The sequence below is a fragment of the Coffea arabica genome, chromosome 1c (genome assembly GCF_036785885.1).
Source record: "Coffea arabica cultivar ET-39 chromosome 1c, Coffea Arabica ET-39 HiFi, whole genome shotgun sequence".
NCBI lineage: Eukaryota > Viridiplantae > Streptophyta > Magnoliopsida > Gentianales > Rubiaceae > Coffea > Coffea arabica.
Genome location: NC_092310.1, coordinates 11669948 through 11693400, shown reverse-complemented (window position 1 = coordinate 11693400; position 23453 = coordinate 11669948). Strand labels below are relative to the sequence as shown.

Below are 23453 nucleotides of genomic sequence, written 5' to 3'. Positions count from 1 at the left end.
AGGATTAGATATTGGCCCTACAAAGTAGGGATATTACAGTTACATTATCCTAAATACATTGGAGTGGGCAATTATCGTTACTCATGATCAGCCTGATAGAGTTGACATGATAGGTAGTTGCACTTGATAGTAAGGTGTTAAAAGTAGAAGTGAGTTTGTCAGTAGATGGCAAAGTGATCGTTAATACTACAAATATTAGAAGAGAGACTGGATTGAGGACTTCTCCAACAACATCCAAATCAAAGACAATATCTTTAGAAAAATGCTCTTTTTTTTAGCAAGCTTTCTTAGAAGTTTTTAGGCTAGAGATAGGATTTCCAATTTTCTTACAAACATTTCCTTTTCTACCAACTCATCATTTTCATGCTTTCAATCAAGATCAGGTTCTATAAATTTCTTTATAATTGAATTCCAAAGCAGTTTCCTTTGAATTCCAAGCAAGTTTCTTATTCTCAAGCAATCTATATAATTCTTATGCACTCTGTATCATTCCAAGTAGTTGTTGATTTCATATTAAGAAATTTGTTAGCTTTCAGTTACAAATTAGCCTTTCCTCTCATTTCTTCTTTGATCGATTACTTTGTCATAGATTTTACGTTCTCGAGGTTGTTCAAGGTAGAACAGGTAACTTTGGTCTAGATGTTATAGAATATCGGTAAGCACTCTTTTTTACCGATATCAATTCATTTCTATCATTTTTGTGGTGTTAACTAGGTGGCATGGTCACAACAATCACGACATTAGCATTGGTTCACTGGCCACTAAAATAAGCATGAACAACTTGTATGTTTCTGGCCTTTCAATCCTTTCAATACCTTCACAAGGGTAGTAATCAGGTCGAATCACGGGTTGGTGGGTTAGGTTAAGACACAGGTATTTTAGAAAAGTCGTCAACCGAACAAACCCATTTATTTTATCAGGTCAGGTTCCTTGTCTTGAACACAAATCGCAATTTTTGGGGGTCACGTAAACCTGACCTGTTTCAACCTACCTTATTAATGATTAATTGATCACCTAAAATAGAAGCATATAACTACAAATCAGTTTAATTACCTATAATAATCTGCAATGTCAATTGCCCAATGGAAATCAGAAATCCATTCCAAGCAATCATACGCAAAAGGCATTCACCAAATGTAATCCAAATCCAAATGACTACAAGCCATAAAAGACATAACATAAGCTGATAAGCACAAGTCCCAACTCCTAATATCATCATCAAATCCAAATGGCTACAAGCCATAAACACTAAATAGCAACAAAATAAACATGAAACTAAAATAGAATAACTGGTCCAAGGTTCCAAGCTCAAGCAGTCAAATTGATATTCCTCTTCCAACTTCCAACCTTTACTAAATCAAGGGATGCAAGCACTTTTTTAAGCAACTTGCAATAGGTACAGATATCAAAGTATTAATGTTGTTACATATAGGTGCAATAAAACATATTATGTTATAACTTTTAACTCACCAGCTCAATGACATAGAGGTTGACCACATTAGAGTTTGATTTTCAACAAATTGTGCATCATCTTTTGATATATGTAAAGACATGATGTCTTGAGTTATGTCCTCTAGCCTCAAATCTATCATCTCTATATAAATAAGATGAAAAAAATAAAATAAGTATAAAATACTAAAGAAACAAAGTAGATATTAGGAAGCATTAATTTACTAATTATACATTTGTCCCCAAACAACCAATCTTTGGTGCATACTAAAGCTTCAACAATTAGTGGTGACAATGAACTATGAAATTGGTCTGGATTCCTACCACCAAGGCTAAAAGCAGATTCTGATACAATAGTTGATACAAGAACACATAAGATATCTCTAGCTAATTTTGCTAGATCTGGAAATTGATATTGTTGAGCCTTCCAATAGTCAAGAACATGAATCTCAGATTTTCTTTTACTTCTTGTCTCATCTAGAAACATTCTAATTGAGTTTTTTGTGCACCACTGGTAAATTCAAAACTATCAAATTCATCAAATTCCTATGATCATGACATTGAAAGAGAGATATAACAGACATCAAAATGAGAACATAACATTTTTAAAACTACATGGGAGTATATAAACTAATAATCAATAATACTAAAAAATATTATCATCACACCTTGAAAACATTCACTAATTTTTTTTTCTTATGCTTCTGCTACATCAAAAGAGATCTCATTCATCTCATTGCTACCCCAAGAATAGGAAGATGATGGCTGAATTGTCTTACTAGCTCTAACTTATTCATTGAAAAGACTACAAAGTGTATCCCTAACCATATAACTTTTGATGGCTAAACACAAGAAGCTGAAATTTGTATCTAGGATCAAATACCATAGCAATAGCTAACAAAATATTGAACTCAAATTAATATTTGTTGAATTTCACAAACATCTAAAGCCATTAGAATTGCTACACTCCTCAAACAACTTTAATTGATTCAGAAAAATTTGAGGAAAGTACAAGTTAGCAGTTGGATGCTTAGATCCTGAGAAGGCAATAGTTGCATCATAAAAAATTTCTAAAAAATTGTAAATCTTTTCAACTCTTTCCCACTCTTCTAAAGATGGACAACATCGAAAATTGGAATCACTTAATTGCAAGCGACAAAAGGCAAGATAATAATAAAGACACTTGAGAATATCTTAAAAGTGGAACTCCATGTAGTTGGACATTTTGAACTAAGGCTTTTTTAGAATCAAGGGATGTTTGTGCTATATATTTAGTAAACTCTACTTTTCTCACTTGAGAGCTCTTCACATATTTTACACATTCCCTTATTCTATCCATTGAGACATGAATTTCTTTCAAACCATCTTGCACAATTAGATTTAGACTATGAGCACAACACCTCACATGAAATAAAATGCCATCATCCATCAAAGCACCTTTCAACCTAAACTGATTCTTAAGTATTTGAACACAAGAATCATTTGCAAAAGCATTATCCAAAGCGATGGTGAACAATTTCTTTTCAATGCGCCAATCACTAGCCAAACTATAAATTTTTTCTACTAGAGCAACTCCACTCTAAGGAGGAGGCTCATAAGAAAAAAATCAGATTTTTTTTTGCGGCACCCAAATATTATCAACAAAGTGTACTATCAAACTCAAGTACCCATCAATAACTATGGAGTTTCATGTATTAAAAGTCAAAGAAATTCAACTAGGACATAACTATAATTCAGCCCAAAGCCTATCAATTTCTTTAGCATGAAACTTTTTTATATCTACCTTTGCAGTGTTCCTAGTAACATGTTTAACTTGAAACAAACATTTCTAATTCCCTCATATTTAACAAATGAAAATGGCAACTCATGTCTGATGATTTCATGCATCATTAATCTTCAAATTTCTCTTGACTAAACTAGAATTTCTTGTGGACAAAGCACCTTGATTAGCAGTAAGAAGATATTGACCGATATCTTTAGTTGTCATTTTCTGACATTTTTTTATTTGTCAAATAAGGTTACTTGTCCCATTTTTACTCTATGTAGAATAGATGTGCTTACATTTGTTGCATTCGCACTTCAATTCCTCATTCGGTTTTGGAGCCAAGATGGTAAAGTAATCCCCAACTTTAGAAGTTAGCTTTCTCCTTTTTGTTCCTTTTGAAAGTAGGGCCTGGACATTGAAACTGATTCATTTCCATTGTCTCTTCAATGCTATTGTCACTACCACTATCATCATCAACCTCAACTAGATTTGCATTTGGATTACTTTCATTCATCTGTTAACCAATAAATAAATATACATGTCATTGTCAATTCAGGTTAAATTTTCTCTTAATACAAACAAAAAATTTGAAAGATGATGCATTCACAAATAATTTGATAGCTTAATAGCCTGTGAGTAATGCTTGCAACCACAATAATCAGACTACTCACTTTGGGTAGGTAGACAACCACTAAACATTGAGACATTGAGATAGTGGCATCATTTGATTCTCTAACTTTTGACTTCAGTAGCAAATCCATCTCTACAAATCTTAATCAAACAAGGTTGTGTATAGCCCAACAAATTAAGAAGGCAAATATTGAATGACATTGTATGTTTATAACCAATCATGAATTACGGGATATTTATGATTCCAAAAAGCCTCTTCAAAATCTCTAGCAAAAATCAAAATAAAACAAATTTCCATTCCAATTTTATATGATTTTCAAAAAAATGCATGAGGTGAAGCAAATCAAGAATGTTTAGCTTAAGCCATTAGAATACAAATATGCCTGCTATGACTTCATCAATTCATCTATGGGACTCCAACATCACTGAAAAAAAAAAAAGATGAGAAGCACATAAATATTTAAGCTTCTTCGATAATCAATCTAAAATTTGAATTCTTCTAGAGTCCATCAATGTTGACACTTAAGAAAGAGTAGGAGGACCCATCGCCGGTCATTTAGACTTCAAAGAGAAGCCACACAACACAAGTTTAGAAATCAAAAGGCAGAAGTTAAGCTCGGAAAAGGATTAGAATAATCACCCTTGCTCGGGGGTTTCAAAGTTCTACCTTGCTGATCAGCTCTGCTAGTGAGTAGTGAGTCGTGAAATGCGGCGCCAAGTGAAGACAAAGAGTAAAGTTATGAAAATTGAAAAGTGAAAACGATCAAATTAAAGTTTAGGGTATAAGGATATTTCAGGATTTGTTCAAGAAAAATAGAAAATAGTTAATAAGTTAGATAAAATATTTTGTATTTATTAAATTATTTTTAATTCATAAACGGATTAACCAGATCATCCCGTGATTGACTTTGACTCTACCTGATTTTTTTCAGGTCTAATGGGTCTGACCCAATTTCTATCCGAACCTACCAAGGCTCAATGTAAACCCCATTAATTTCATGTTAAATTCATGTCGTATTAGAAATTGCCACTCCTACATCACATGCTACAACATTCATGGCATCCCTTCCAAGAACTTCTTTCTTAAACATTATTCTGCCTTGATCAATATGTGCTAAAGTTTTCTCAAACATGTCAAACAGAGAGAGAAATGATGCAGCGCTTTTTGGAAGCGGGTGATGAAAAATGGGGCAATCTATGTCCCACTAATGACTCCATGGACAAAAAAATAGGATTTATCTCCATGATCAACGTCAGAACATCGTCTCTCGCAGTGCTGTCTTCTGTTGTCTCGTTGGGAACATGTCTTAGCCTGCACAAGCAATTAACTACAATTGTTTCACTTCTGTAAATCTTTTGATCCTCCAGTAGGATGGTTTCCCATTTCTTTGCTATGGCCTCAAATGGAACATTGAATTTCTTGCAGTAATGCACCATTGAAAGAAGTCAAAAGGTAGCTAATACGGGAAATGGCTACAGATCCCAAAGAAATTGAAATTGTAGACACTGAAACCAACAGATATGCTTAAACCATAGTTTTTTTTTTTTTGCTAGATTACCTAGTACAGAGTACCATGTCTTTCTTTCTAGAAAGTGAATAAGCTTACAGCCACTTGGTTTCCACTTTCGTAGAGGCCCGCCTGGCAGGATAGTCCTTTTTACCTCTTATTCAAGATGTGGAACCTCTTCGGTTGTACTTTTATCTTTTTTTTTCAAACGGTATTCTCTTGTATATATATTGAACTTGATAATACAAGATCTCAGTTACAAAAGTGGATATTTATCCTATTATCCTCCTGTATACTCTCTTTGAGCCACAGAGGGAAACTTTGTTTCCATATTACATTGGAAACAAGTTTAGTTGCAAATTGTGCCATTTTATGAGCATATCTATTTCCATCTCTATAAACAAAAGAAAAAGTACAGTACTGGAACATGTCACTCAATTGTCTTATATCTTCCAGTATGGTGACTATTGGCGCTTCCTCCATGCCTCTCTTTTGGATTTTCTCAATGGCAGCTTTGCAATCAGATTGCATCTCTATTCTTTGCCACCCAGCTTCGCTAACCATTATCAGTCCCTGTCGGATTGCCTCTGCCTCTTCTATTTTAGCTCCGCAGCTGCTATACTTTCTGATACCTCTTGCTTCAACAAGGTTTCCATAACTGTCTCTTGCTATCATTCCTAACCCTACTCTTGCTTCTTTAGTAGAGACAATGGCATTAGTGTTGATCTTCACTATGCCTGCATCTGCTGGCCTCCATTGGTGGTTTTGCATTTGATAACTTGTTCATGTCTTGTGCTTTTCATCATTGTCCAAATGCTCCTCTTGAAATTCCAGCCATTCATTTTATGCATTGTCCAAGATGGACATATGATCTCTATACTTCGCTTCATACTGCCGAGCAATTCCATCCCACTGTATTGGGGCTAGTTTCCATATAGGTTCAACATTGCTGCAAAAAAAAGATCATATGTTCCACTGTTTCCTCCCATTCACCACAACATTTGCATAATAGAGAGCCTTTCCTATTCTTTTGTGTATCATCTCATTCACAGGAATGTCATTGTGTAAGCATCTCCATATGAAATGTTTAATCTTTGGCTTCATCTTTAACTCCCTCAAGCTTTTTCACACTTTTTGCTTATGTTGTGCATAGCTGGTTTCTCCCTCATTTTGATTCTCCTTTCTCCTTTGGCTTACCTCCTTCATTTCTACTATATATCCAGACTTCACTGTGTATGTTCCTGATTTTGAGTATTTCCAGTAGACCATATCCTTCCTGGGAAACAAACTTAGGGGCATCTGTAAGATTTGTGAAGCTTCCTCCTCTGAGAAAGTCTCTTCAATTAGTTCCTTATTCCATTCTCTCTCTTTTATCAAATCAGCCACTGTTTGTAGTCTACACGCTGGAGGTTTCTGTGTTGCTATTTTCCCAGTTGATGATCCCATGAGCCATTTGTCCCTCCAAATGTTTATAGTAGTCCCATCTCCCACTCTCTTTCATATTCCCTTTTGCAGTAGCGAGCAAGAACTATATATACTTCGCCATACCCAAGATGTATTCCTTGAAGCTTCTCCTTCCTAGTCTATTTGCGATAGTTCGTATTTCGCTCCCAGCACCTTACTCACTAATAACTCTGGCTACAGTAATAGTCTCCACAGTTGCTTTGCTAACAAAGCACTATTAAAGTGCTCTAGATCTCTAAATCCCAGGCCTCCATTTCCTTTCACCTGTGTGATTTTCTCCTTACTTATCCATTGCATCTTTCTTTTCTCTTCATTTTGGCCTCTCCAGAATTTTGCCATATGGCCACATATTTCTGCACACAGTCCTTTAGGTAACCTGTAGTATGACATTGTGTAAGTGGGTAATGCCATAATGACTGACTTCAGAAGTACCTCTTTCCCTGCATAGCTGAGTAGATTGTGTTTCCATTCTTGCATTTTGGATCTTCCTTTATCAACAATGTAGGTGAAGACTTGCTTTTTTGATCCTGTTATCACTAGGGGAAGTCCCAAGTATTTGCCACTATTTGCCTCTTTGATGTTGTTCATCTGCTCACAAGTCTGTCTCCTTTGTTGTCTGCTACAATTTCTGCTAAAAAAAGCAGCAGACTTCTTATAGTTGATGTACTGTCCTGAGACTAACTCGTACTTTGTAAGAATCCTTTGCATGGCTCTAGCTTCCTGTGGGTATGCTTTACAGCAAAATAAGGAATCATCTACAAAGAATAAATGGAATAGAATAGGTTCATTTCTACTTTTTTTGAGTCCTGTGATCTGCCTATTTTCAATTGCCTTTGCCATGAGATTTGACAATCCTTCATAACAGAACAAAAAGAGAAAAGGGGATAAAGGGTCCCTCTGTGTAATACCTCGACTAGGTTGCACATACCCCATCCTCTCCCCATTCAAGTTAAACGAACAGGTCACTGATGACATGCAGCTCATAATCCATCTTACAAAAATAGGACAAAAACCCATTTTTAACATCATTGTGCCCACAATTTTTCATTCCACTCTATCATAAGCTTTTGACATGTCAAGTTTTAGGGTCATAAAAGAAGTGTTACCCTTCCTTTTGCTTTTTAAAAAATGCATAATTTCATGGGCCAAAATGATATTATCCACAATCTGTCTTCCAGGCCCAAAGGCTAACTGAGAATAGCTAATGCACAAGGCAATAACTCTTTTCAATCTATTGGCTAGAATTTTTGCTATGATTCTATAGAGCACATTACAAAGACTGATTGGCCTATAGTTGGACAGAGATATTGGATTATCTACCTTAGGAATGAGGGTTATACCGGTCTCATTTATACTCTTCAAAAGATGGCCATTACTCAAAATGCAGTGAATAGCAGACACCACATCAATTTTAATAGTATGCCAATATCTTTGAAAGAATAAAGGGTATCATACCATCGGGTCCAAGTGCTTTATTTGGGTGCATGGAGAACACAACTGCTCTAACCTCATTTTCCTCCACAGGTTGTATCAAATTCTGATTTAGCCTGCTTGTAATTGATACAGGCACCCCTTCTAGCACTTCTTCCATATGTTATGGCTGAGATGTGGTGTACATGTCTTCATAGTACCTACAAATCTTCTCGATGATTTGTTGGTTATCCGTACACCATTCTCCATTTTCTTTCTACAAGCTGGTTATCTTATTTCTTTTCCTTCTTGTCTTCACACAAGCATGAAAGTAGGTTGTATTCTTGTCCTCTTCCTTTAACCACCTGCTCCTTGCCTTTTGTGCCCAGAAGATTTCCTCAGCTTTGTAAGCACTGCTCAACTTTAGTTTCAGTTCCACCATTTTCCTTTTTTCCATTGATCCTTAGACTCTTTGAGCTCCTGTATCTTCTGCTTAATCTCAATGATCTGTGTTGCTGCATTTTGTTTATTCATTCTATTCCAACTTAAAAGGGCTATCTAGCGCACTCTAATTTTTCTAATAATTTTGAACATTCTTGAACCCATCTGTGGTTTTTCCCAAGCATTCCTCACTACCTCTTCTACCTCTTTGTGTTGAGCCCAATTTTGGTCAAAAACAAACCTCTTTCTCATTTTCTTCTGATCTGGTATAGTAATAAACACTAGCATTGAATGATCAGAGGCTTCATTTTCCACAAGCTTGCAAATTGCATCCCCAAAAGTCTGGAACCACCCTGCACTACTCAGGCATCTATCCAACCTTTGTCTAATTTCCCCTCATTCTCCCATTAGTTGCTCCAGGTCCATGGATTGCCTTCAAAATGTATGTCTATCAAGCTAGCTCTCAGTATAAAATTTCTGAAAAACCTAAAACTACCCTCATGTCCTGTTCTTCCTCCTCATTTTTCTTCAATTGATATGATATCATTGAAATCCCCAAGCAAGATCCATTTATCCCCCCATAGCTTCATTCATTCTTCCAAAAATTCCCATTGATCTCTTCTGGTTGTATCATTCATACTGGTGTAGACTCCAATACAGCACCATTCTTCCCTTACTTCCTCATCATAGACTTTAACTTCAATTGAACATTCTGAGGTATCAACCTTTAGAACTTTGACCTCATTTTTCTAGAACATGGCTAGCCCACCAGCTCTTCCTACTGGTTCTACTACTACATTATTATCAAACCGTATTTGCTTCATGACAACATCCAGAACTCTTTTTTGATTTTTTGTTTCTGATAAAAATACTAACTTTGGAGAGTGGAGGCGTATAACCTCCTTGAGTTGGAGAACTACCAAGAGGTTCCCAGCATCTCGGCAGTTCCACGCCGCTACTCTTATTTATACTGTGGAGGCTTTTCTAGGCTTGCCTCCATCACCCCTTGTCGTGTTTGTAGAATCTCCCCAAGTTTCATCATTTTTGGCTTCTGCTCCTCTACCTCATCAATCTCTATCATACTGCCTACCTGAATGTCACTGTGACGACCCCATCTCCCCCTAGGGCGTACCTTAGGATTTAGCGAACCGCCTGCCCAACTCTCGTCAGGACTCACTCACTTACTTTGATAAAATAAGTTACAACCTCAAGAGTAAATGAAACAACAGTTCCTAATCTTAGAACGTATAATTACATTCATTCATTCATACAATCCCCAAATATAACAAAAGATTTGAGTTCCAAATACATTCAACCCTAATCGAGCACTAGTGCGCGTACAATTGCCAAAATCTCAAACAAATAGACTATGCTAGCCTGTATCAGCTTCACGCTCTCGCTCGTATCCCCTGTAAGGAAAACAAAAGATTCTAATAGAGTGAGTCAAAACTCAATGAGGTTCCAAAACTTCAGACAAATCCAAATAGCAAATTGACCATTATATAAAACTTGCAATATCAAAGTAGCAAGTATAAAAGTTCATAAAAGTGAGCAATAATACTTCAAGTAGCAAATCTCAAAATAAGCGAGTGTAAAGTTTTTAAAAAAAAATAATAACACTACAAGTAATAATCATCTCAAAGTGTAAGATACAGATGGCTCTCAAGAACCAAAATTCCGTTGCATTATTTGATCCGAACCCGTTAACACTCCGTCAACATTTGAAGAAATAAACCATGACCGTAGATCTCTACTTTACACCAATTTCCATCCACCAATCAACCTCCTACCGGACCCGAAATTCAAAATAAGAGTGATGGTAATAGTCGAGTATATCGAATCTAGTGAATCTAATCCAAAGGATTATACAATAAACAATAGACAGTAGTACCTATGTTTCGCCAGTTTCCTCGACCAATCTCTTACTGGCTCGATTCGACTGACTAACCAATAGGGTCTGGATCCAAGGAGTGAGACGGGATGAGAGGCACCTCCCACTCGGATTGAGTGTGGTACATGCTACCGCTCAACACTTACAAGTCAAATACAAGATCTCAGGTAGTATTCAAGTTGTAAACATGTATATCAAGTCAATAATAACCAGTAAACAAAAAGAAATCACATTAGAGTAAGTGTGATAAAGTACACCCTTGCCCATTCAAACAAGTCCAGAATTTCTTTCAAATATCAAGTTCAATCATGCACTTGAAAACACTTGCTTTTCAAAATCACGCTCATGTTCAACTCCCTGGTTGGAGTCCAAATCAGCGATAAAATACCGTTTAACAGTTTGAAGGCAAGTAGGGTTCAAAATATAAGAGTTTCGCTTAACGAAAAGTGTGACGGCCCCACCTTCCCCTAACGCGAACCAGAGGGTTCGGCGGGCCGCCTGCCCGGCTCTCGCCGGGACTCAGTCGTTCACTAAAGTTCTCAAATGAATTACAAGAATAAAGCTCAAATATACATCACATGATCCACAAATATACATCCAAGTCTCCAATAATTACATGTCACTAATGCAGCGGAAACTAATTCCCAACTATACATCAAATGATTCCAAATCCAAAACTGTACAAGATATAGGCCATCCATTCACGTGAATAAGCACAACAAGTCCTGCCTTCGCCTTGAGCCCTGTGGAGGGGAATAAAATATTTTTGGGGTGAGCTAAAAGCTCAGCGAGTAACCAGAAAATCAGTAATCAAATCGATTTAACAATGGGTTTGTTTGGATTGCTTCATATTTCCCCAATTTTATTTGCTTACATCATCTTTACAATTTCCAATACACCTTTTTATCTTTCCAATATCTTTTTATCTCACATACATCACATCACAAAAAGTGCTACAGTAAAAATATCTCAAATAATCCCAAATAACTTACAATCCAAACAGACCCAATATTTCTTTTCAATGATGTCATAAATCAATGATGTCATAGATCAAATGATAAGTCCAATAACGATTACAGCATTTACAAAACATTAAATATGGAGTATCAATAATTCAAGAAACATGTACAATGGAAAGCGAGAGTAACATTCATGAAAAGGATACGTTCATTTTTTTATAAATAATCCCTCGTTCATCTTTTATTTGTTCATCGTTTTTTTTTCCGGACGTTGGCCGGTTTCCACCCATCCGGACGTAGCCGGACTCCACCCATCCGGACGTAGCCGGACTACAAGGTAATACTCGAGTATACCAAATTCACCCAGGGTCACCATATCGCCCGACCGAGTCCGCTTCTGGCTCGAGTCGATCGGTAACGAAGGGCAGGGCCCAATTCAGCCAAACGGCTTACATTCATGCGCAACTAGCATTTAATAATTAATCATTGAAAATTTCATATTTATTTAGATCGAGTGCGATAAAGTACACACTCGCCTAGAAAACTCGTTTTAACAATCATTGAAAGCACTTAACATATTATCAATCAATAATAACAAGCCAATAAATCAAGTGATATAGCAAACAAGGAACACTCATATGCAAGCACGCATGATATGCAAGAAAACAGTTCAAAAGTAACATTGGAAATAGTTTAAAGGTAAATAAAGCAAAAAAAACGGTTCATAAATAACTTTAGAAATAGTTTGAGGTCACTCACCTCAATGGCTCAGAAATCATCCATCATGTATCATTGCCTTGCTCAAACCCAAGTCTTAGATCACAAACTCAATGCAAACAAATCCTTTAAAAGTTCGGACAGCACTTCCCCTAAATTTGCTTACTTTTCCAGCCGTCATGGCTTCATGATTTCCTCATTCCAACCCAAAGGTACACACACAACAACAGGTTCATCCAATAGCCATTCAGCAAACTCCAAGTAGTACTAGTACAAGTCAAGCTAGGAAAAAGTCTAGAAATGAAAGTTAAACTCAAAACCAGAAAAACAGGTTTTGACGTCATTTTGCGGTAATGGTACCAAAGGCACTACGATTATCGGATGAAGGTGCAAGACCCACCGTTTCAAAGCTAAGAGATAGGGTTACAATATTACAGAAGGTCACTCAACCCAGTTTCGAGTGTAACCAGGTCAAAAACACAAGAAACTACACCAGAATCACAAAAACAGCTTCACAGAACGCATTCTAGCGGAAACATCATAACTCAGGTTCTCCAAGTCCAAATCCAGAAATTCCAAAACCAACTGATAGCTAAGAAATAGGGCTAAATTTCATCAGAAGGCCTCAACAACTAATTCGGAAGCAATTCCAGCCAAAACAACCAATTACAGGCGCAATTCTAGCATTCGGGTAAAACCAGGACAGCAATAGTAATTTCGACTTTTCTCATTCTACACTACTCCGATTGACCTGAAATTTTGTAGGCACCTCTAAAATGTCATTCCCTACAACTTTCATGTTTTAAACCAAGGCCAATTCGGCCTCTAACTAGGAGCTAAAAATTCGGACAGAATGCTCCCTCAAGAACCCTAATTTTCTGAAATTTCTTCCAAAACTGAAATTGATTGCAATTGACCACTTTTTCCACCTCATAGAGTCTTTAAACATCATTTCCAATCATCATATATCACTACACAACCATGTTCATATTAAAACAGAAAGATCTCCAATAATTATAAAACTTCACCAATTCAACCAAAATCAAGATATAATCCATCAAACCATCTCTTTAACTCACATAAGCCACTAATTAAACATGATTGAGAAGAAAAGAGAGGTTCCTTAGCTACTCACCTTACCAACTCAAGAAAGGAAGCAATTTAGCACCTTGGTCTTCCAAACCACTTCACAACCAACCTTAATACCACTAAACTAAGAGGTTTTATGGAGGAAATCCAAGTTTAATCGGTTAAATTGTTTGATTGGAGCAAGAAATGAAAGCTCAGCCAAGATGATGAAGAATGAAGGTAATTTTGGATCAATTTGGTACTTATTTGGTAAAGGTAGTAAGATAGTCAAATGTCAAAGTCCAACCTTCAATAACAAGGTGACACTTGTCACCCTTTAAGCTTGAGATTATCTTCTTGTCTCTCCAAGACAAATATCTTAACACCTTGTAAAATAATATCACTTAATACAAAATTCCAACAAGTTGTCAAAAATATAATGCATTTACCGCACTTGCGGGTCCCACGTTCCAAATACGCTCTTAATTTCTCAAAAACTAACCGATACAAGAAAATTCATTTTAAAACTATTTTTGCTCATAAACTTTATCTGGGGAATTTTTCTAATCAAGAAAATGTAGAAAAGGCGGGCGTTAAAAAAATGAACCCTAGAAAATTAGAAAATTTCTGGATTCTCAAACTCATTTTTTTTTTCGGGGCATCACAAAAAGCAAATAAATGAAACTCGTTAAAGTAGTATTCATTTCACTTGTCACACTCTAGAAAATTCATGCTCGCTCATTTGGTTTTGATAAAGAAGCAATTAAAACGTTTAAGTTCGGAACTTGGTCTAAAAGATGAGGAAAATGTCTTTCTAATGATCGTTACTTTCACCTTTTAAAGAGTACGAGTTTTGGTAAAATTTCAGCTTATATACGTCTACTAACGGAAACTTGAATACCATAGACAATCCAAGTTCATTTCGATCTCAAATCATCGCTCAAGTTTCAAGTTCACTCACTTATCCTTCGGGCGAAAATTTGGGCAGAATTTCCCCTATTTTCTTAGTTTTCCCATCCAAGTACAACTTGGATTCACAAGCCAACAAACCTCCAATCTAACCACAAGTAATAACCAACAACATACATCTATTCAAGGCCTCAAAACCAACCAAACAAACCAAATAATAAACTTATTACCATGGATATCAAAGGTGGAAACCAGTTTAAAGAAGAAATTATAAGTGGCAGATTTGTCATCCTTCGGTGTTTTGGTCATAACTGTAGTTAGGTACATCGAATCGAGGCAAATTTGATGGCTTTCGAAGCTAAGACATAGGCCTCAACTCCAGTTCAAACATTATTAGGGTTGAAATTGACATCAAACCCCAGTTCAAACATTATTAGGGTCGAAATTGACATCAAACCCCAGTTCAAACCCCAGTTCAAACATTATTAGGGTCGAAATTGACAAAAGCAGAGACATATAAATTCCGTCGGAGCCAAAACAGGATAACTGAATAGTTTTGGTACAATGGCTATAACTTGGTGTAGAAAAATCGAAATTGAGCTCCGTCAGCGGCAATTAAAACTAGATTCATAGAGGTTTCCAACGGTATAAAAATCAGGTTCTAGTTCATCTCCTACACCTACCGGCAATCTATGGAATTGACTGAAATTCGCCACCAAATGCTGGAATTTACTTGCCAAAGCTGGAAATTGAACTTTCAACTCTACAAAGTAACAATCATGCCACTAATCACTTCACAAATTCCATTTCCAAGCTCAATAACACATTTGCTAGTTAAACATCAATAATCAAAGCTGAAAATATAAACCCTAGTTGAAATTTTCACTACACTACCAAAAACTAGAAAATTATCCATCAGATGCCAAGATTAAAAGCTTCTATAGCATATTTAGCTAGATTAAGAAAGATAAAAGGGAGTTTTAGACTTATACCTTCCAAAACTCTTGAAGAAAGTGAAGAACAAAAGCTTTCCTCTCCAAACAACTCCATAACAAGCTTCCTTAGTACCAAGGTGAAGGTTTAATCGGTTTAGTTTTTGAGATTTTAACTCAAACAAGGAAGAATCAAGGTTGGAATTGAAGTTTTCTCCTCTCCTTTTTTCTCTCCAAAGTCATGGCCAAGATGAAGGAAAAATGAAGAAAAATGATCCAAGAAAAAAGATAAGAAGGAAAGAAACTAGCTTGGTCAAACTTTCATGGATTGCCAACAAGTGTCGCACCAAGATGGCTTCTTTTTTTTTTTCTTTTCTCCCTTTTCTTTGGTCCAAAATTTCGGATACTTTAGGGGATATTTTAGGGCTGATTAGCTCAAATAAAAATAAGAGGATTAGGGCAAGAAAGTAGTGGTTAAATGGTGTATTCGATCGGTAGCAAACGGTGCACGTCGGTTCAAACCGATTTTCCTTAACTCTCTCGTACTTGTGTTTTAACCTGTGATTCACTCACTTATTATTAGCACTTCTAATCACACACTTTCTCCTACCTAATACTCACTCTTACCCACCAAATTTAGTGCACACTCCTTACCAATTAATCACACTACCAAAATACGCAAAAACTTTAGTTTACCCTATCTATAAAAGTAAAGATAAAACTCTTGATTCTATTATTTATTCCAACTAGTGAGGGAGTAATTTAGTAGTAAAGATATTATAAAGTAAATTACTCAAAATAAAAGGGTATTATAAGAAAATATGAAGAATTTTACAAGTCCTCACGATCACTTGTTAACTTCCTCTTTCCTCTCATCCTAGGCTTTCCTTGTTCATTTGTGATATCAGCCAGAGGCTTTTTTGTGATGCATGACCTCCTCCTTGGCTGTACTCCTCCCCTTTCATCTCTATCCTGCTCTTTCACCTTATTCCTTTGGTTTTCCTCAACCCTTTGTCCCTCATTTTTGTTCAACCCACTTTCCTTTTCACATTCATCCGTGTCCATCACTTGGAGTATTTCAAGTACTTTTTTGTTTTCATTTTCTTTTTGTTCCTTTTGTTCTATGTCTCCCTTATTCATTCTCAGACTTTGTACCTTCATACCTTTACTGACTCCCTCTTCCCTCTCTACTCCCTCAATTTTTTTTTATTTTTTCTCCCTCTTCCTTTGAATTTTTCTCCTCTTTCTGCTCCATACTCCTTTCATTTTTCCTCATTTCCTCTTCTCTACTCTCTTGATTTATATCTATCCTACTTTTCTGGACCCTCACCCCTACTCCCTCTTGTAGCATAATCTCTTTTTGCTTCTGTGCTTCTACCCTCCCTACTATGCCTCCTTCTGATGTTCTGCTGGCCCTAAGAGGAGAAGCCATGATGTTCCGTGCTCTCATCCATGCCCCAAATTGTTCTTCTCTCTGGTTATGCTCTTTTTTCACACTTGTTTTGCATGTTTTATCTCCATGCCTTTTTATTCCACATTTGTAGCAGAAATTTGGGCATTTTTCATATCTAAACTCAACCCAGATTGGGTCTCCATTGAATTTGATAGTGGTGCCTCTCCCAATGGTAGTGATATATCAATTTCTGCCAGTAGTTTCATATGCCTCCCCTCCTTTCCTCCTCCTAGTGTGATGATAACTTCTTTCACTACGGAGAACATTTGTCTGATCTTAAAGCCCACTGCTTTCCTCAACCAGTGGATTGGGAGGTTCCACACTTGGATCCAAATGTGAGATATATGGAAGGCTCCTCTCTATACCTGGTGCCCATGGCTTTATAACTAGTAACTGGTTATCAATAACCCATGGCCTTCCATTCAGAGCTTTCTCCTTGTCTTTTTCTTCTTCAAAGTTAAACTGGAAGACATTTGGGACTAGTTCAATAACCTACAAGTTTCTGGGGTAGCCCACACGTGTGATGCATAGTTTTTTACCCCTGTAAAATTTGCAACTTTCTCTCCAATGATTCTTCCTACCAAGCTCAACTTACATTCCTCAACTCCAGCTAGCACATCCTCTATCGCCAGATCTATTCCTTCCATTTCTTTGTTGCTTAGATCAAACCTTTGGAATGCCTTTGTAAGGGTCTCCGCCATACTGCAGTGCTTCTCAATGGTGCCTGTATCAATTGCAACTGCTAGGATCAGGTTTGTCTACTTCTTGGGAGTATTAGAGTCAGATCAACCTGAGTTAACCACGAGGAAACACAATTGAAACGGAATAAATACAAAAACAAGGAAAGAGTATAAAGCCCAGAAAACAAAAGTTAAAACTTCTAAACAAGTGGAGTTAAGCTGCTTTTATGACCCCATGACCAACAATACCAATGCTTCCTGAGTTCAATAATGGGGACAGAGTTAAGCTTGCATCCCGCTGCTAAGACAACCTCCACTATAACTTTAGAGCTGATACTAGTTGTTTGGTAGTTTGCTAAAAGATTTGTGTATTTTGTGCTTTGGATCACTTGGACATATTGGATTGGCGGCTTTTGGACACGGTTTTGGAGCCTGTGTTTTGAAATTTGGAGTGTTTGATTTTGAAGTTTTGAATTTTGGAAAGTTTGAAACTTTTTGGCTCCCACACTGGAGAGAGGAGTCTCTACTAGAGAGAGATCTCATTTTAGAGAGTGGTGCCCATTGTTGTTGTGTTATACTTTTATCCAGTCTATCTAATTGTGTAAATCTTACAGTATTTGGTGAATTCTTGTGACTAATCCTGGAATGCATCATAGTTGTATGAATTTATGCAAAAGTTGTACGAATTACAATAATTGGACAGAATTGGACAAAATTAACTGGACAGGCCTCTATTCCTCTCATTTAGGGGTTAATAATGGAATAGCAAATTACATCAGTTTGATTTTGTTAATTACAAAAGGCTAAATTCTATTTTAGACACTTAAATTATAAACACACTCTCATTTTAGTCCTTAAATTTTAATATTAGACACTTTCCTCCCTAAAATATGAAATCCTTCCTATTTTAGTACTTCAATTTTGGACATTTTATCCCATAAAGTATAAAATCTATCCCACAAAATTATGTTGAGATATGCCAACTTTTCCTACTGATTTTATCATATTGGGTTTGATATCAAAATAATTTAGTTATTAAAAAATAAGGATATTTGTTAACCAAAGATCATGTTGGTTTGTTAACAAATATATTAGCTAAGATTTGCTAGTAGTAGAAGATTATATTTTTGTTGAGATTTTTAGGATAATTATTAGTTGAATATTTTGCTAGTTTGTTTCATGTAATCACTATAAATAGTGAGTTGATGAATGTAGAACATAAGCTCATTTTTTGCCTTCAATACAAGTCTCTTATAAGTTTTTTTTGCAACACTAGGGTGTTGTTTCTTAGTTTATGCCCCAAAAAACTAATAAAATGGTATCAGAGCCTAAATCTTAAGGGCCTGTTTCTTTGAGAGTGAGTGAATCTGGTGAGAATTCCTTTTTCACACTTAAGTCCTCAACATCAAAATGCTAAGAAACAACTTCTTATCCAATCCTCCAAGTTTTACTGGTGAAAATTACCAAGTCTGGGCTGTCAAAATGAAGTCATACTTGGATGCTAATGATCTTTGGGATGTGGTAGAGATAGATCCTGTTCCTGAATTGTCAGAAGATCCAACTATTGCAGAGATGAGAGCCCATAGAGATGCAGTCAAAAGGAGGTCAAAAGCCATGACTTGCATTCATTCAGCAGTTTCCGATGCAGTATTCACAAAAATTATGACTTGTGAAACTGCAAAAGAAGCTTGGAATGCTCTCAAAGTGGCTTTTCAAGGCAATAATAGAACAAGACAGATTCAAGTTTTGAACCTTAGGAGAGAATTTGAACTCCTTAGGATGAAAGACAAAGAAAACATTAAAGAGTATTCTGACAGACTCTTAAATATTGTGAACAAAATCAGATTAATTGGAGAATAACTTCCAGATAGCAGAGTTGTGGAGAAAGTCTTGGTGAGTTTACCAGAAAGGTTTGAAGTCAAGATTTCCTCTCTTGAAGATTCAAGAGATCTCTCTCGAATGACCTTGCCAGAATTGATCAATGCTCTAGAGGCACAAGAACAAAGACGAGCAATAAGAAGTGAAGAAGTCATTGAATGTGCTTTTCAAGCAATAAACAAGGATCAAATTCGACAAGGTGAAAGAAATTGTCAAGAAAAAAATAGCAAAGATGAGAAGAAAAATGGCAGAAATCCTCCGTGTCCACACTGTAAGAAAACCTCACATCTTTCATTATATTGTTGGTTTAGATCTGACATTCAATGTAGGTTTTATAAGCAAATGGGACATATGGAGAGAGTTTGCAAAAATAAAGGAAAAAGAGAACATCACGTTCAGATGGTTGATGAACAAGATGAGGAGCAACTTTTCATGGCCACATGTTTTGCAAGCAATAATTTCAATACTGAAACTTGGCTAATAGACAGTGGTTGCACTCATCACATGGCATATGATGAATCTATATTTAGGAAACTTGATAAATCGCAAATCTCCAAAGTCAGAATTGGAAATGGAGATTATATTGAGGTGAAAGGCAAAGGTAGTGTTGCTATTGATTATGGTTCAGGTACGAAAATTATTTCTAATGTTTTGTATGTACCTAAAATTAATCAAAATCTATTAAGTGTTGGACAGTTATTGGAAAAGAATTATTCTATCATCTTCAAAAATAGGACTTGTATTATACATGATCCAGCTGGGAATGAACTTTTCTCAGTAAAAATAAGAGGCAAAAATTTTGCTTTGAATTTGTCAGAAATTGACAATTCTAAAGTGTGACGGCCCCACCTTCTCCTAGGGTCTACTCTAGAAGTTAGCGAATCGTCTGCCTGACTCTCGCCAGAACTCACTCACTTACATTAACTTCAAAGATAACATTACTATTGAACAACTGAACATTCACTCTTAAGTACATCTCCAATCAGTTTGAAACATAAATTTGTCCAATAAAAGAAACAAAATACCTGTTCTAAATATCCATTCTTAATATCACACCAACTCAAACAAAAATTCAACCGTTTCAAAATTCAACAGAGACCATGCCTACACTATATACACAGAATAATGGATCTTCCCAAAATAACTTTCTAGTTCAATCCAATCACTCTTCAATCTTTGACTCCTGTAAGGAAAACAAAACTAAAAGGGTGAGCTTACGCCCGTGAGGTTTCCATGCAAGTAACATTTAATAATCACATGAATCAATACAATTAAATAAATAGTGCACATTTCACTGTACAATCACTTTCATTAGCAATTGAGGAAACACTTCACTGAACAATCACTTTTAAAAGGATACGGTGCTCGCATTAGAGCCACTTCAATGCACTACACACTCCGCCGAACTCCTCCTTATAACCTCCAAAACAATAAACACTTCCCTCACTTGGATGGCCATATCAATATCAGTAATCTAGTACACCGTGGTAATACTCAAGCATACCAAAACACTTACCCAAACCTACCGTCCTACCCGACCAAGCCCTTTGCTGGCTCGAATAGTCCGTTGAACAGAGGGTTTTGGGGCCCAGTTCAGCCGGCGTGATAAAGTACACACACGGCTTACAGTCATGCACACTTACAATATCACTTGATCAATTATCAATCTTCAAGTTCAACTAAGTCAAGTGCGATAAAGTACACCCTCGACTTAGAAGACGAGGGACAATTGAGATACGCTTCCAATGAATCACTTAGCAATATTTCATAATAAGCACATTTGCCATATAATTGCACTTAGGTACACATAAGCAGTTTAACACATAAATTCAGAAAACACTCACCAAATATCCAAATAAATTACTCTCGAGTCTCGAGTCGATTTTCTGGTTCACAGCTACTTCCTGGACAAGTTAATAATTCCAAATCAAATACATAGTTTGTAGATGTTCACTTATTGTTCTTACTTTATCACTTGAACTATTAAAATCAAGTTTGACTTTAAAGTACAAATATAATATATTCAATATTCATTTTTCATTTTATTTTGAAACTTATTGACTTTATTGTTTTAATCAAGAATTATACCTGTTTTCCCAAGTTAATAATTTATAAGATATTTATTCTAGAATTAAATCATTTTCCACTCAAGATTCTAAGATTATGGCTTAGGAGCACTCTATTGGTCGCCTTTTTAATTAATTAAACTCTAGATTGTTTGTAAATTAAATTTTATTCCAGTACACCAGTCCCTCAAATTTTATAGTCTTTAAATTATTTGTAAAGGCAGTATTAAGTAATTAGAAGCCAATTTAATTATCATGAGTTTTCCTCTCATTTACTTTAGTTTAACTCTACTTGTGGAGCTATATATAGCCATTAAATCTCAGACTAACCGTAACTATCATTTATGAAAGCTTACAAAGTTGAAAATTAGAGGAAATGCTGGTTAAAAGTTGGTTCCTCACAGTTAGCATCTTAGCAAAGTGCATTCGGGAACAAAAAGAAAGGCAGCTTTGCCATCCTCGGGTGTTTTGATCATAATTGGAGTTACGCTTATCGGATTGAGGCGAATTTTATAGCGTTTCGAAGCTAAAACCTAGACCTACATTTCCTATGAAGACATCGACATCCAGTTATCGCGTTTTCAAGGCCAAAATGGGACGGTCAGAAGCATAATCTGTTTCATTTCTGGGACAGCAACCAAAACTAGTAACGTTACTTCAACCTTCAGCGAAAACGCTATTCTTTCACTTGCTTAAAGCTCTAAATATTTAAAGTACATTCAGTCCAGCATAAACCAAGACAAAGAGCATCTAGTTTCAACAGATTATTCAACCCAACAGCCACGCACAACAATCTGACATCAGCTAAGACATTGGACAACTAAAGCTTCTAGCAGTGCCGCAGTTTAATATGCAACATTTTTACCATAACTCCTTCAATTTTAACTCCAGCTCATCATGCCAAATACAAGTATTAAACTACCCAGTAACTTTAGATATCAGATGTGAAAGTTTACAGAGTGGAGTTTGAAGGAAAAACTGATCAGAGGTTTAACTCTCTCTCTCTCTCTCGGCCTTGATAGAAAGCTTCGGACAGCAATCAATCTTTTAGCAAGAAATTCCTCCATTAACTACTTCATTTCATACCCAAATCTAACATGCATGCCAAAACTAAAATATTATGCAATGAACTAAGCCTCAACGTAGGAGTTTAGAACCAAAATATATAAAGAAACTTGGACATTTCTATCTTTCCTCCTTCGGCCAGCATAGCAGAAACTTCCAACTATTTCCTTCAACCAAACTTAGTTTTTCTTAGCTACAATCCAACATGCAACCTTAATATTCAAGTGTACTGAATAACTAAGAGGTTATTACGGAAAATTTTCTTTATTTATGGGCTGCAACTCAACAACAACTCTCGGTTCCCTCCATTTCTGTCCAGTTCTCATCTTTTTCTCCTTTATCAGATTTCTCCTTGGTTAAAACTCATTATGCCTTGCTAAAACTAACATGCAGCTTGTATATATACTCATTTGTGCCAAATAAGCAGAAGGTTATGGTAGATTCTTACCTCTTTTCCCTTAAAAATCGATAATGCAGACTGCTCAAGTTTGCTATCACAACTCCTCACTCGACCTCCCTTCTGTTTTCGTTCGCATAGTTAGCTGATGGTGAAGCTTACACTTTCTTTTCCCTCACACTCTGTCTCACTCACTCGAGTCTGCTTTAGGAAGAAAGCAAGAAAGGAAGACAACTTTTCTTCTCAACTCTCTCGGCCTTATTGATTAAGGAGAACAGATTGTTTCCTTTCGGTCACCGCCCAGTTTTTTTTTGTTTCTTTTAAGCTGCTCTCTATTTAGTTATTGCTTACTCAGCTGGCTTAGTAACATTTCCTTCCTGACAGCTGTCTCAATTCACCGCCCAAGCTCAGTTACATCCTAACTTCCCACCGCTTGGATTTAGCAGATAATTGCCTAGCCTCCATTCGGTTCTAATCACAGAAGCCTTCCTTTCTCGGTTTTGTTATAAGCTTTGATAGTTTATGTCTTGGCTTCATGGTAGTTAGGCTAAAATCTTGAGGGTTGTTGTAGTTTATTTGCTCACCGAGGCCTAAAATTTTATGATTTCATGCATGGACCCCTAACTTCATTTGTATTTACGTGGAAAATTTTCTTACGTTGATTTAGTCGATTTCGACACATTTAGCTTTAAGAAATCCTCATTAGACATGTACTTGTTAAATTTATTTGTTTTTTTCTAACTTCTCAATTTATGGGGGTCCAATTAGGCA

At 36.2% G+C, this 23453-nt stretch overlaps 1 protein-coding gene and 1 long non-coding RNA gene across 5 annotated transcripts; one reads left to right on the top strand and one right to left on the bottom strand.

Annotated features, from left to right (window-relative positions):
• Window positions 1–1156: 1156 nt before the first annotated feature.
• Window positions 1157–23188, bottom strand: LOC140010892 (uncharacterized). Of its 4 annotated transcripts, XR_011818115.1 has the most exons (8): window positions 22734–23188; window positions 20999–21058; window positions 20180–20337; window positions 12277–17386; window positions 10559–11301; window positions 3886–10076; window positions 3511–3728; window positions 1157–1594 (listed from the first exon to the last, which is right to left on the bottom strand). It is a non-coding gene; the product is annotated as an uncharacterized lncRNA (long non-coding RNA). The 4 variants fall into 4 exon arrangements; XR_011818103.1 differs by lacking the exon at window positions 10559–11301; XR_011818108.1 differs by lacking the exon at window positions 10559–11301 and having other exon boundaries at window positions 12277–17320.
• Window positions 18759–19994, top strand: LOC113738144 (uncharacterized). Its single transcript, XM_072049193.1, has 2 exons — window positions 18759–18993; window positions 19144–19994. Exons 1-2 carry the CDS (start codon window positions 18759–18761, stop codon window positions 19992–19994), a joined length of 1086 nt encoding a protein of 361 aa, XP_071905294.1.
• Window positions 23189–23453: the final 265 nt, after the last annotated feature.

What these genes read in the sequence shown, in the direction of transcription:
- LOC113738144 (XM_072049193.1), top strand. Translation starts at nt 18,759, where the DNA reads ATGAAGTCATACTTGGATGCTAATGATCTTTGGGATGTGGTAGAGATA. An exon ending in TCTCAAAGTGGCTTTTCAAG is followed by an intron (nt 18,994 to 19,143) that starts GCAATAATAGAA and finishes AATAACTTCCAG; the next exon opens with ATAGCAGAGTTGTGGAGAAA.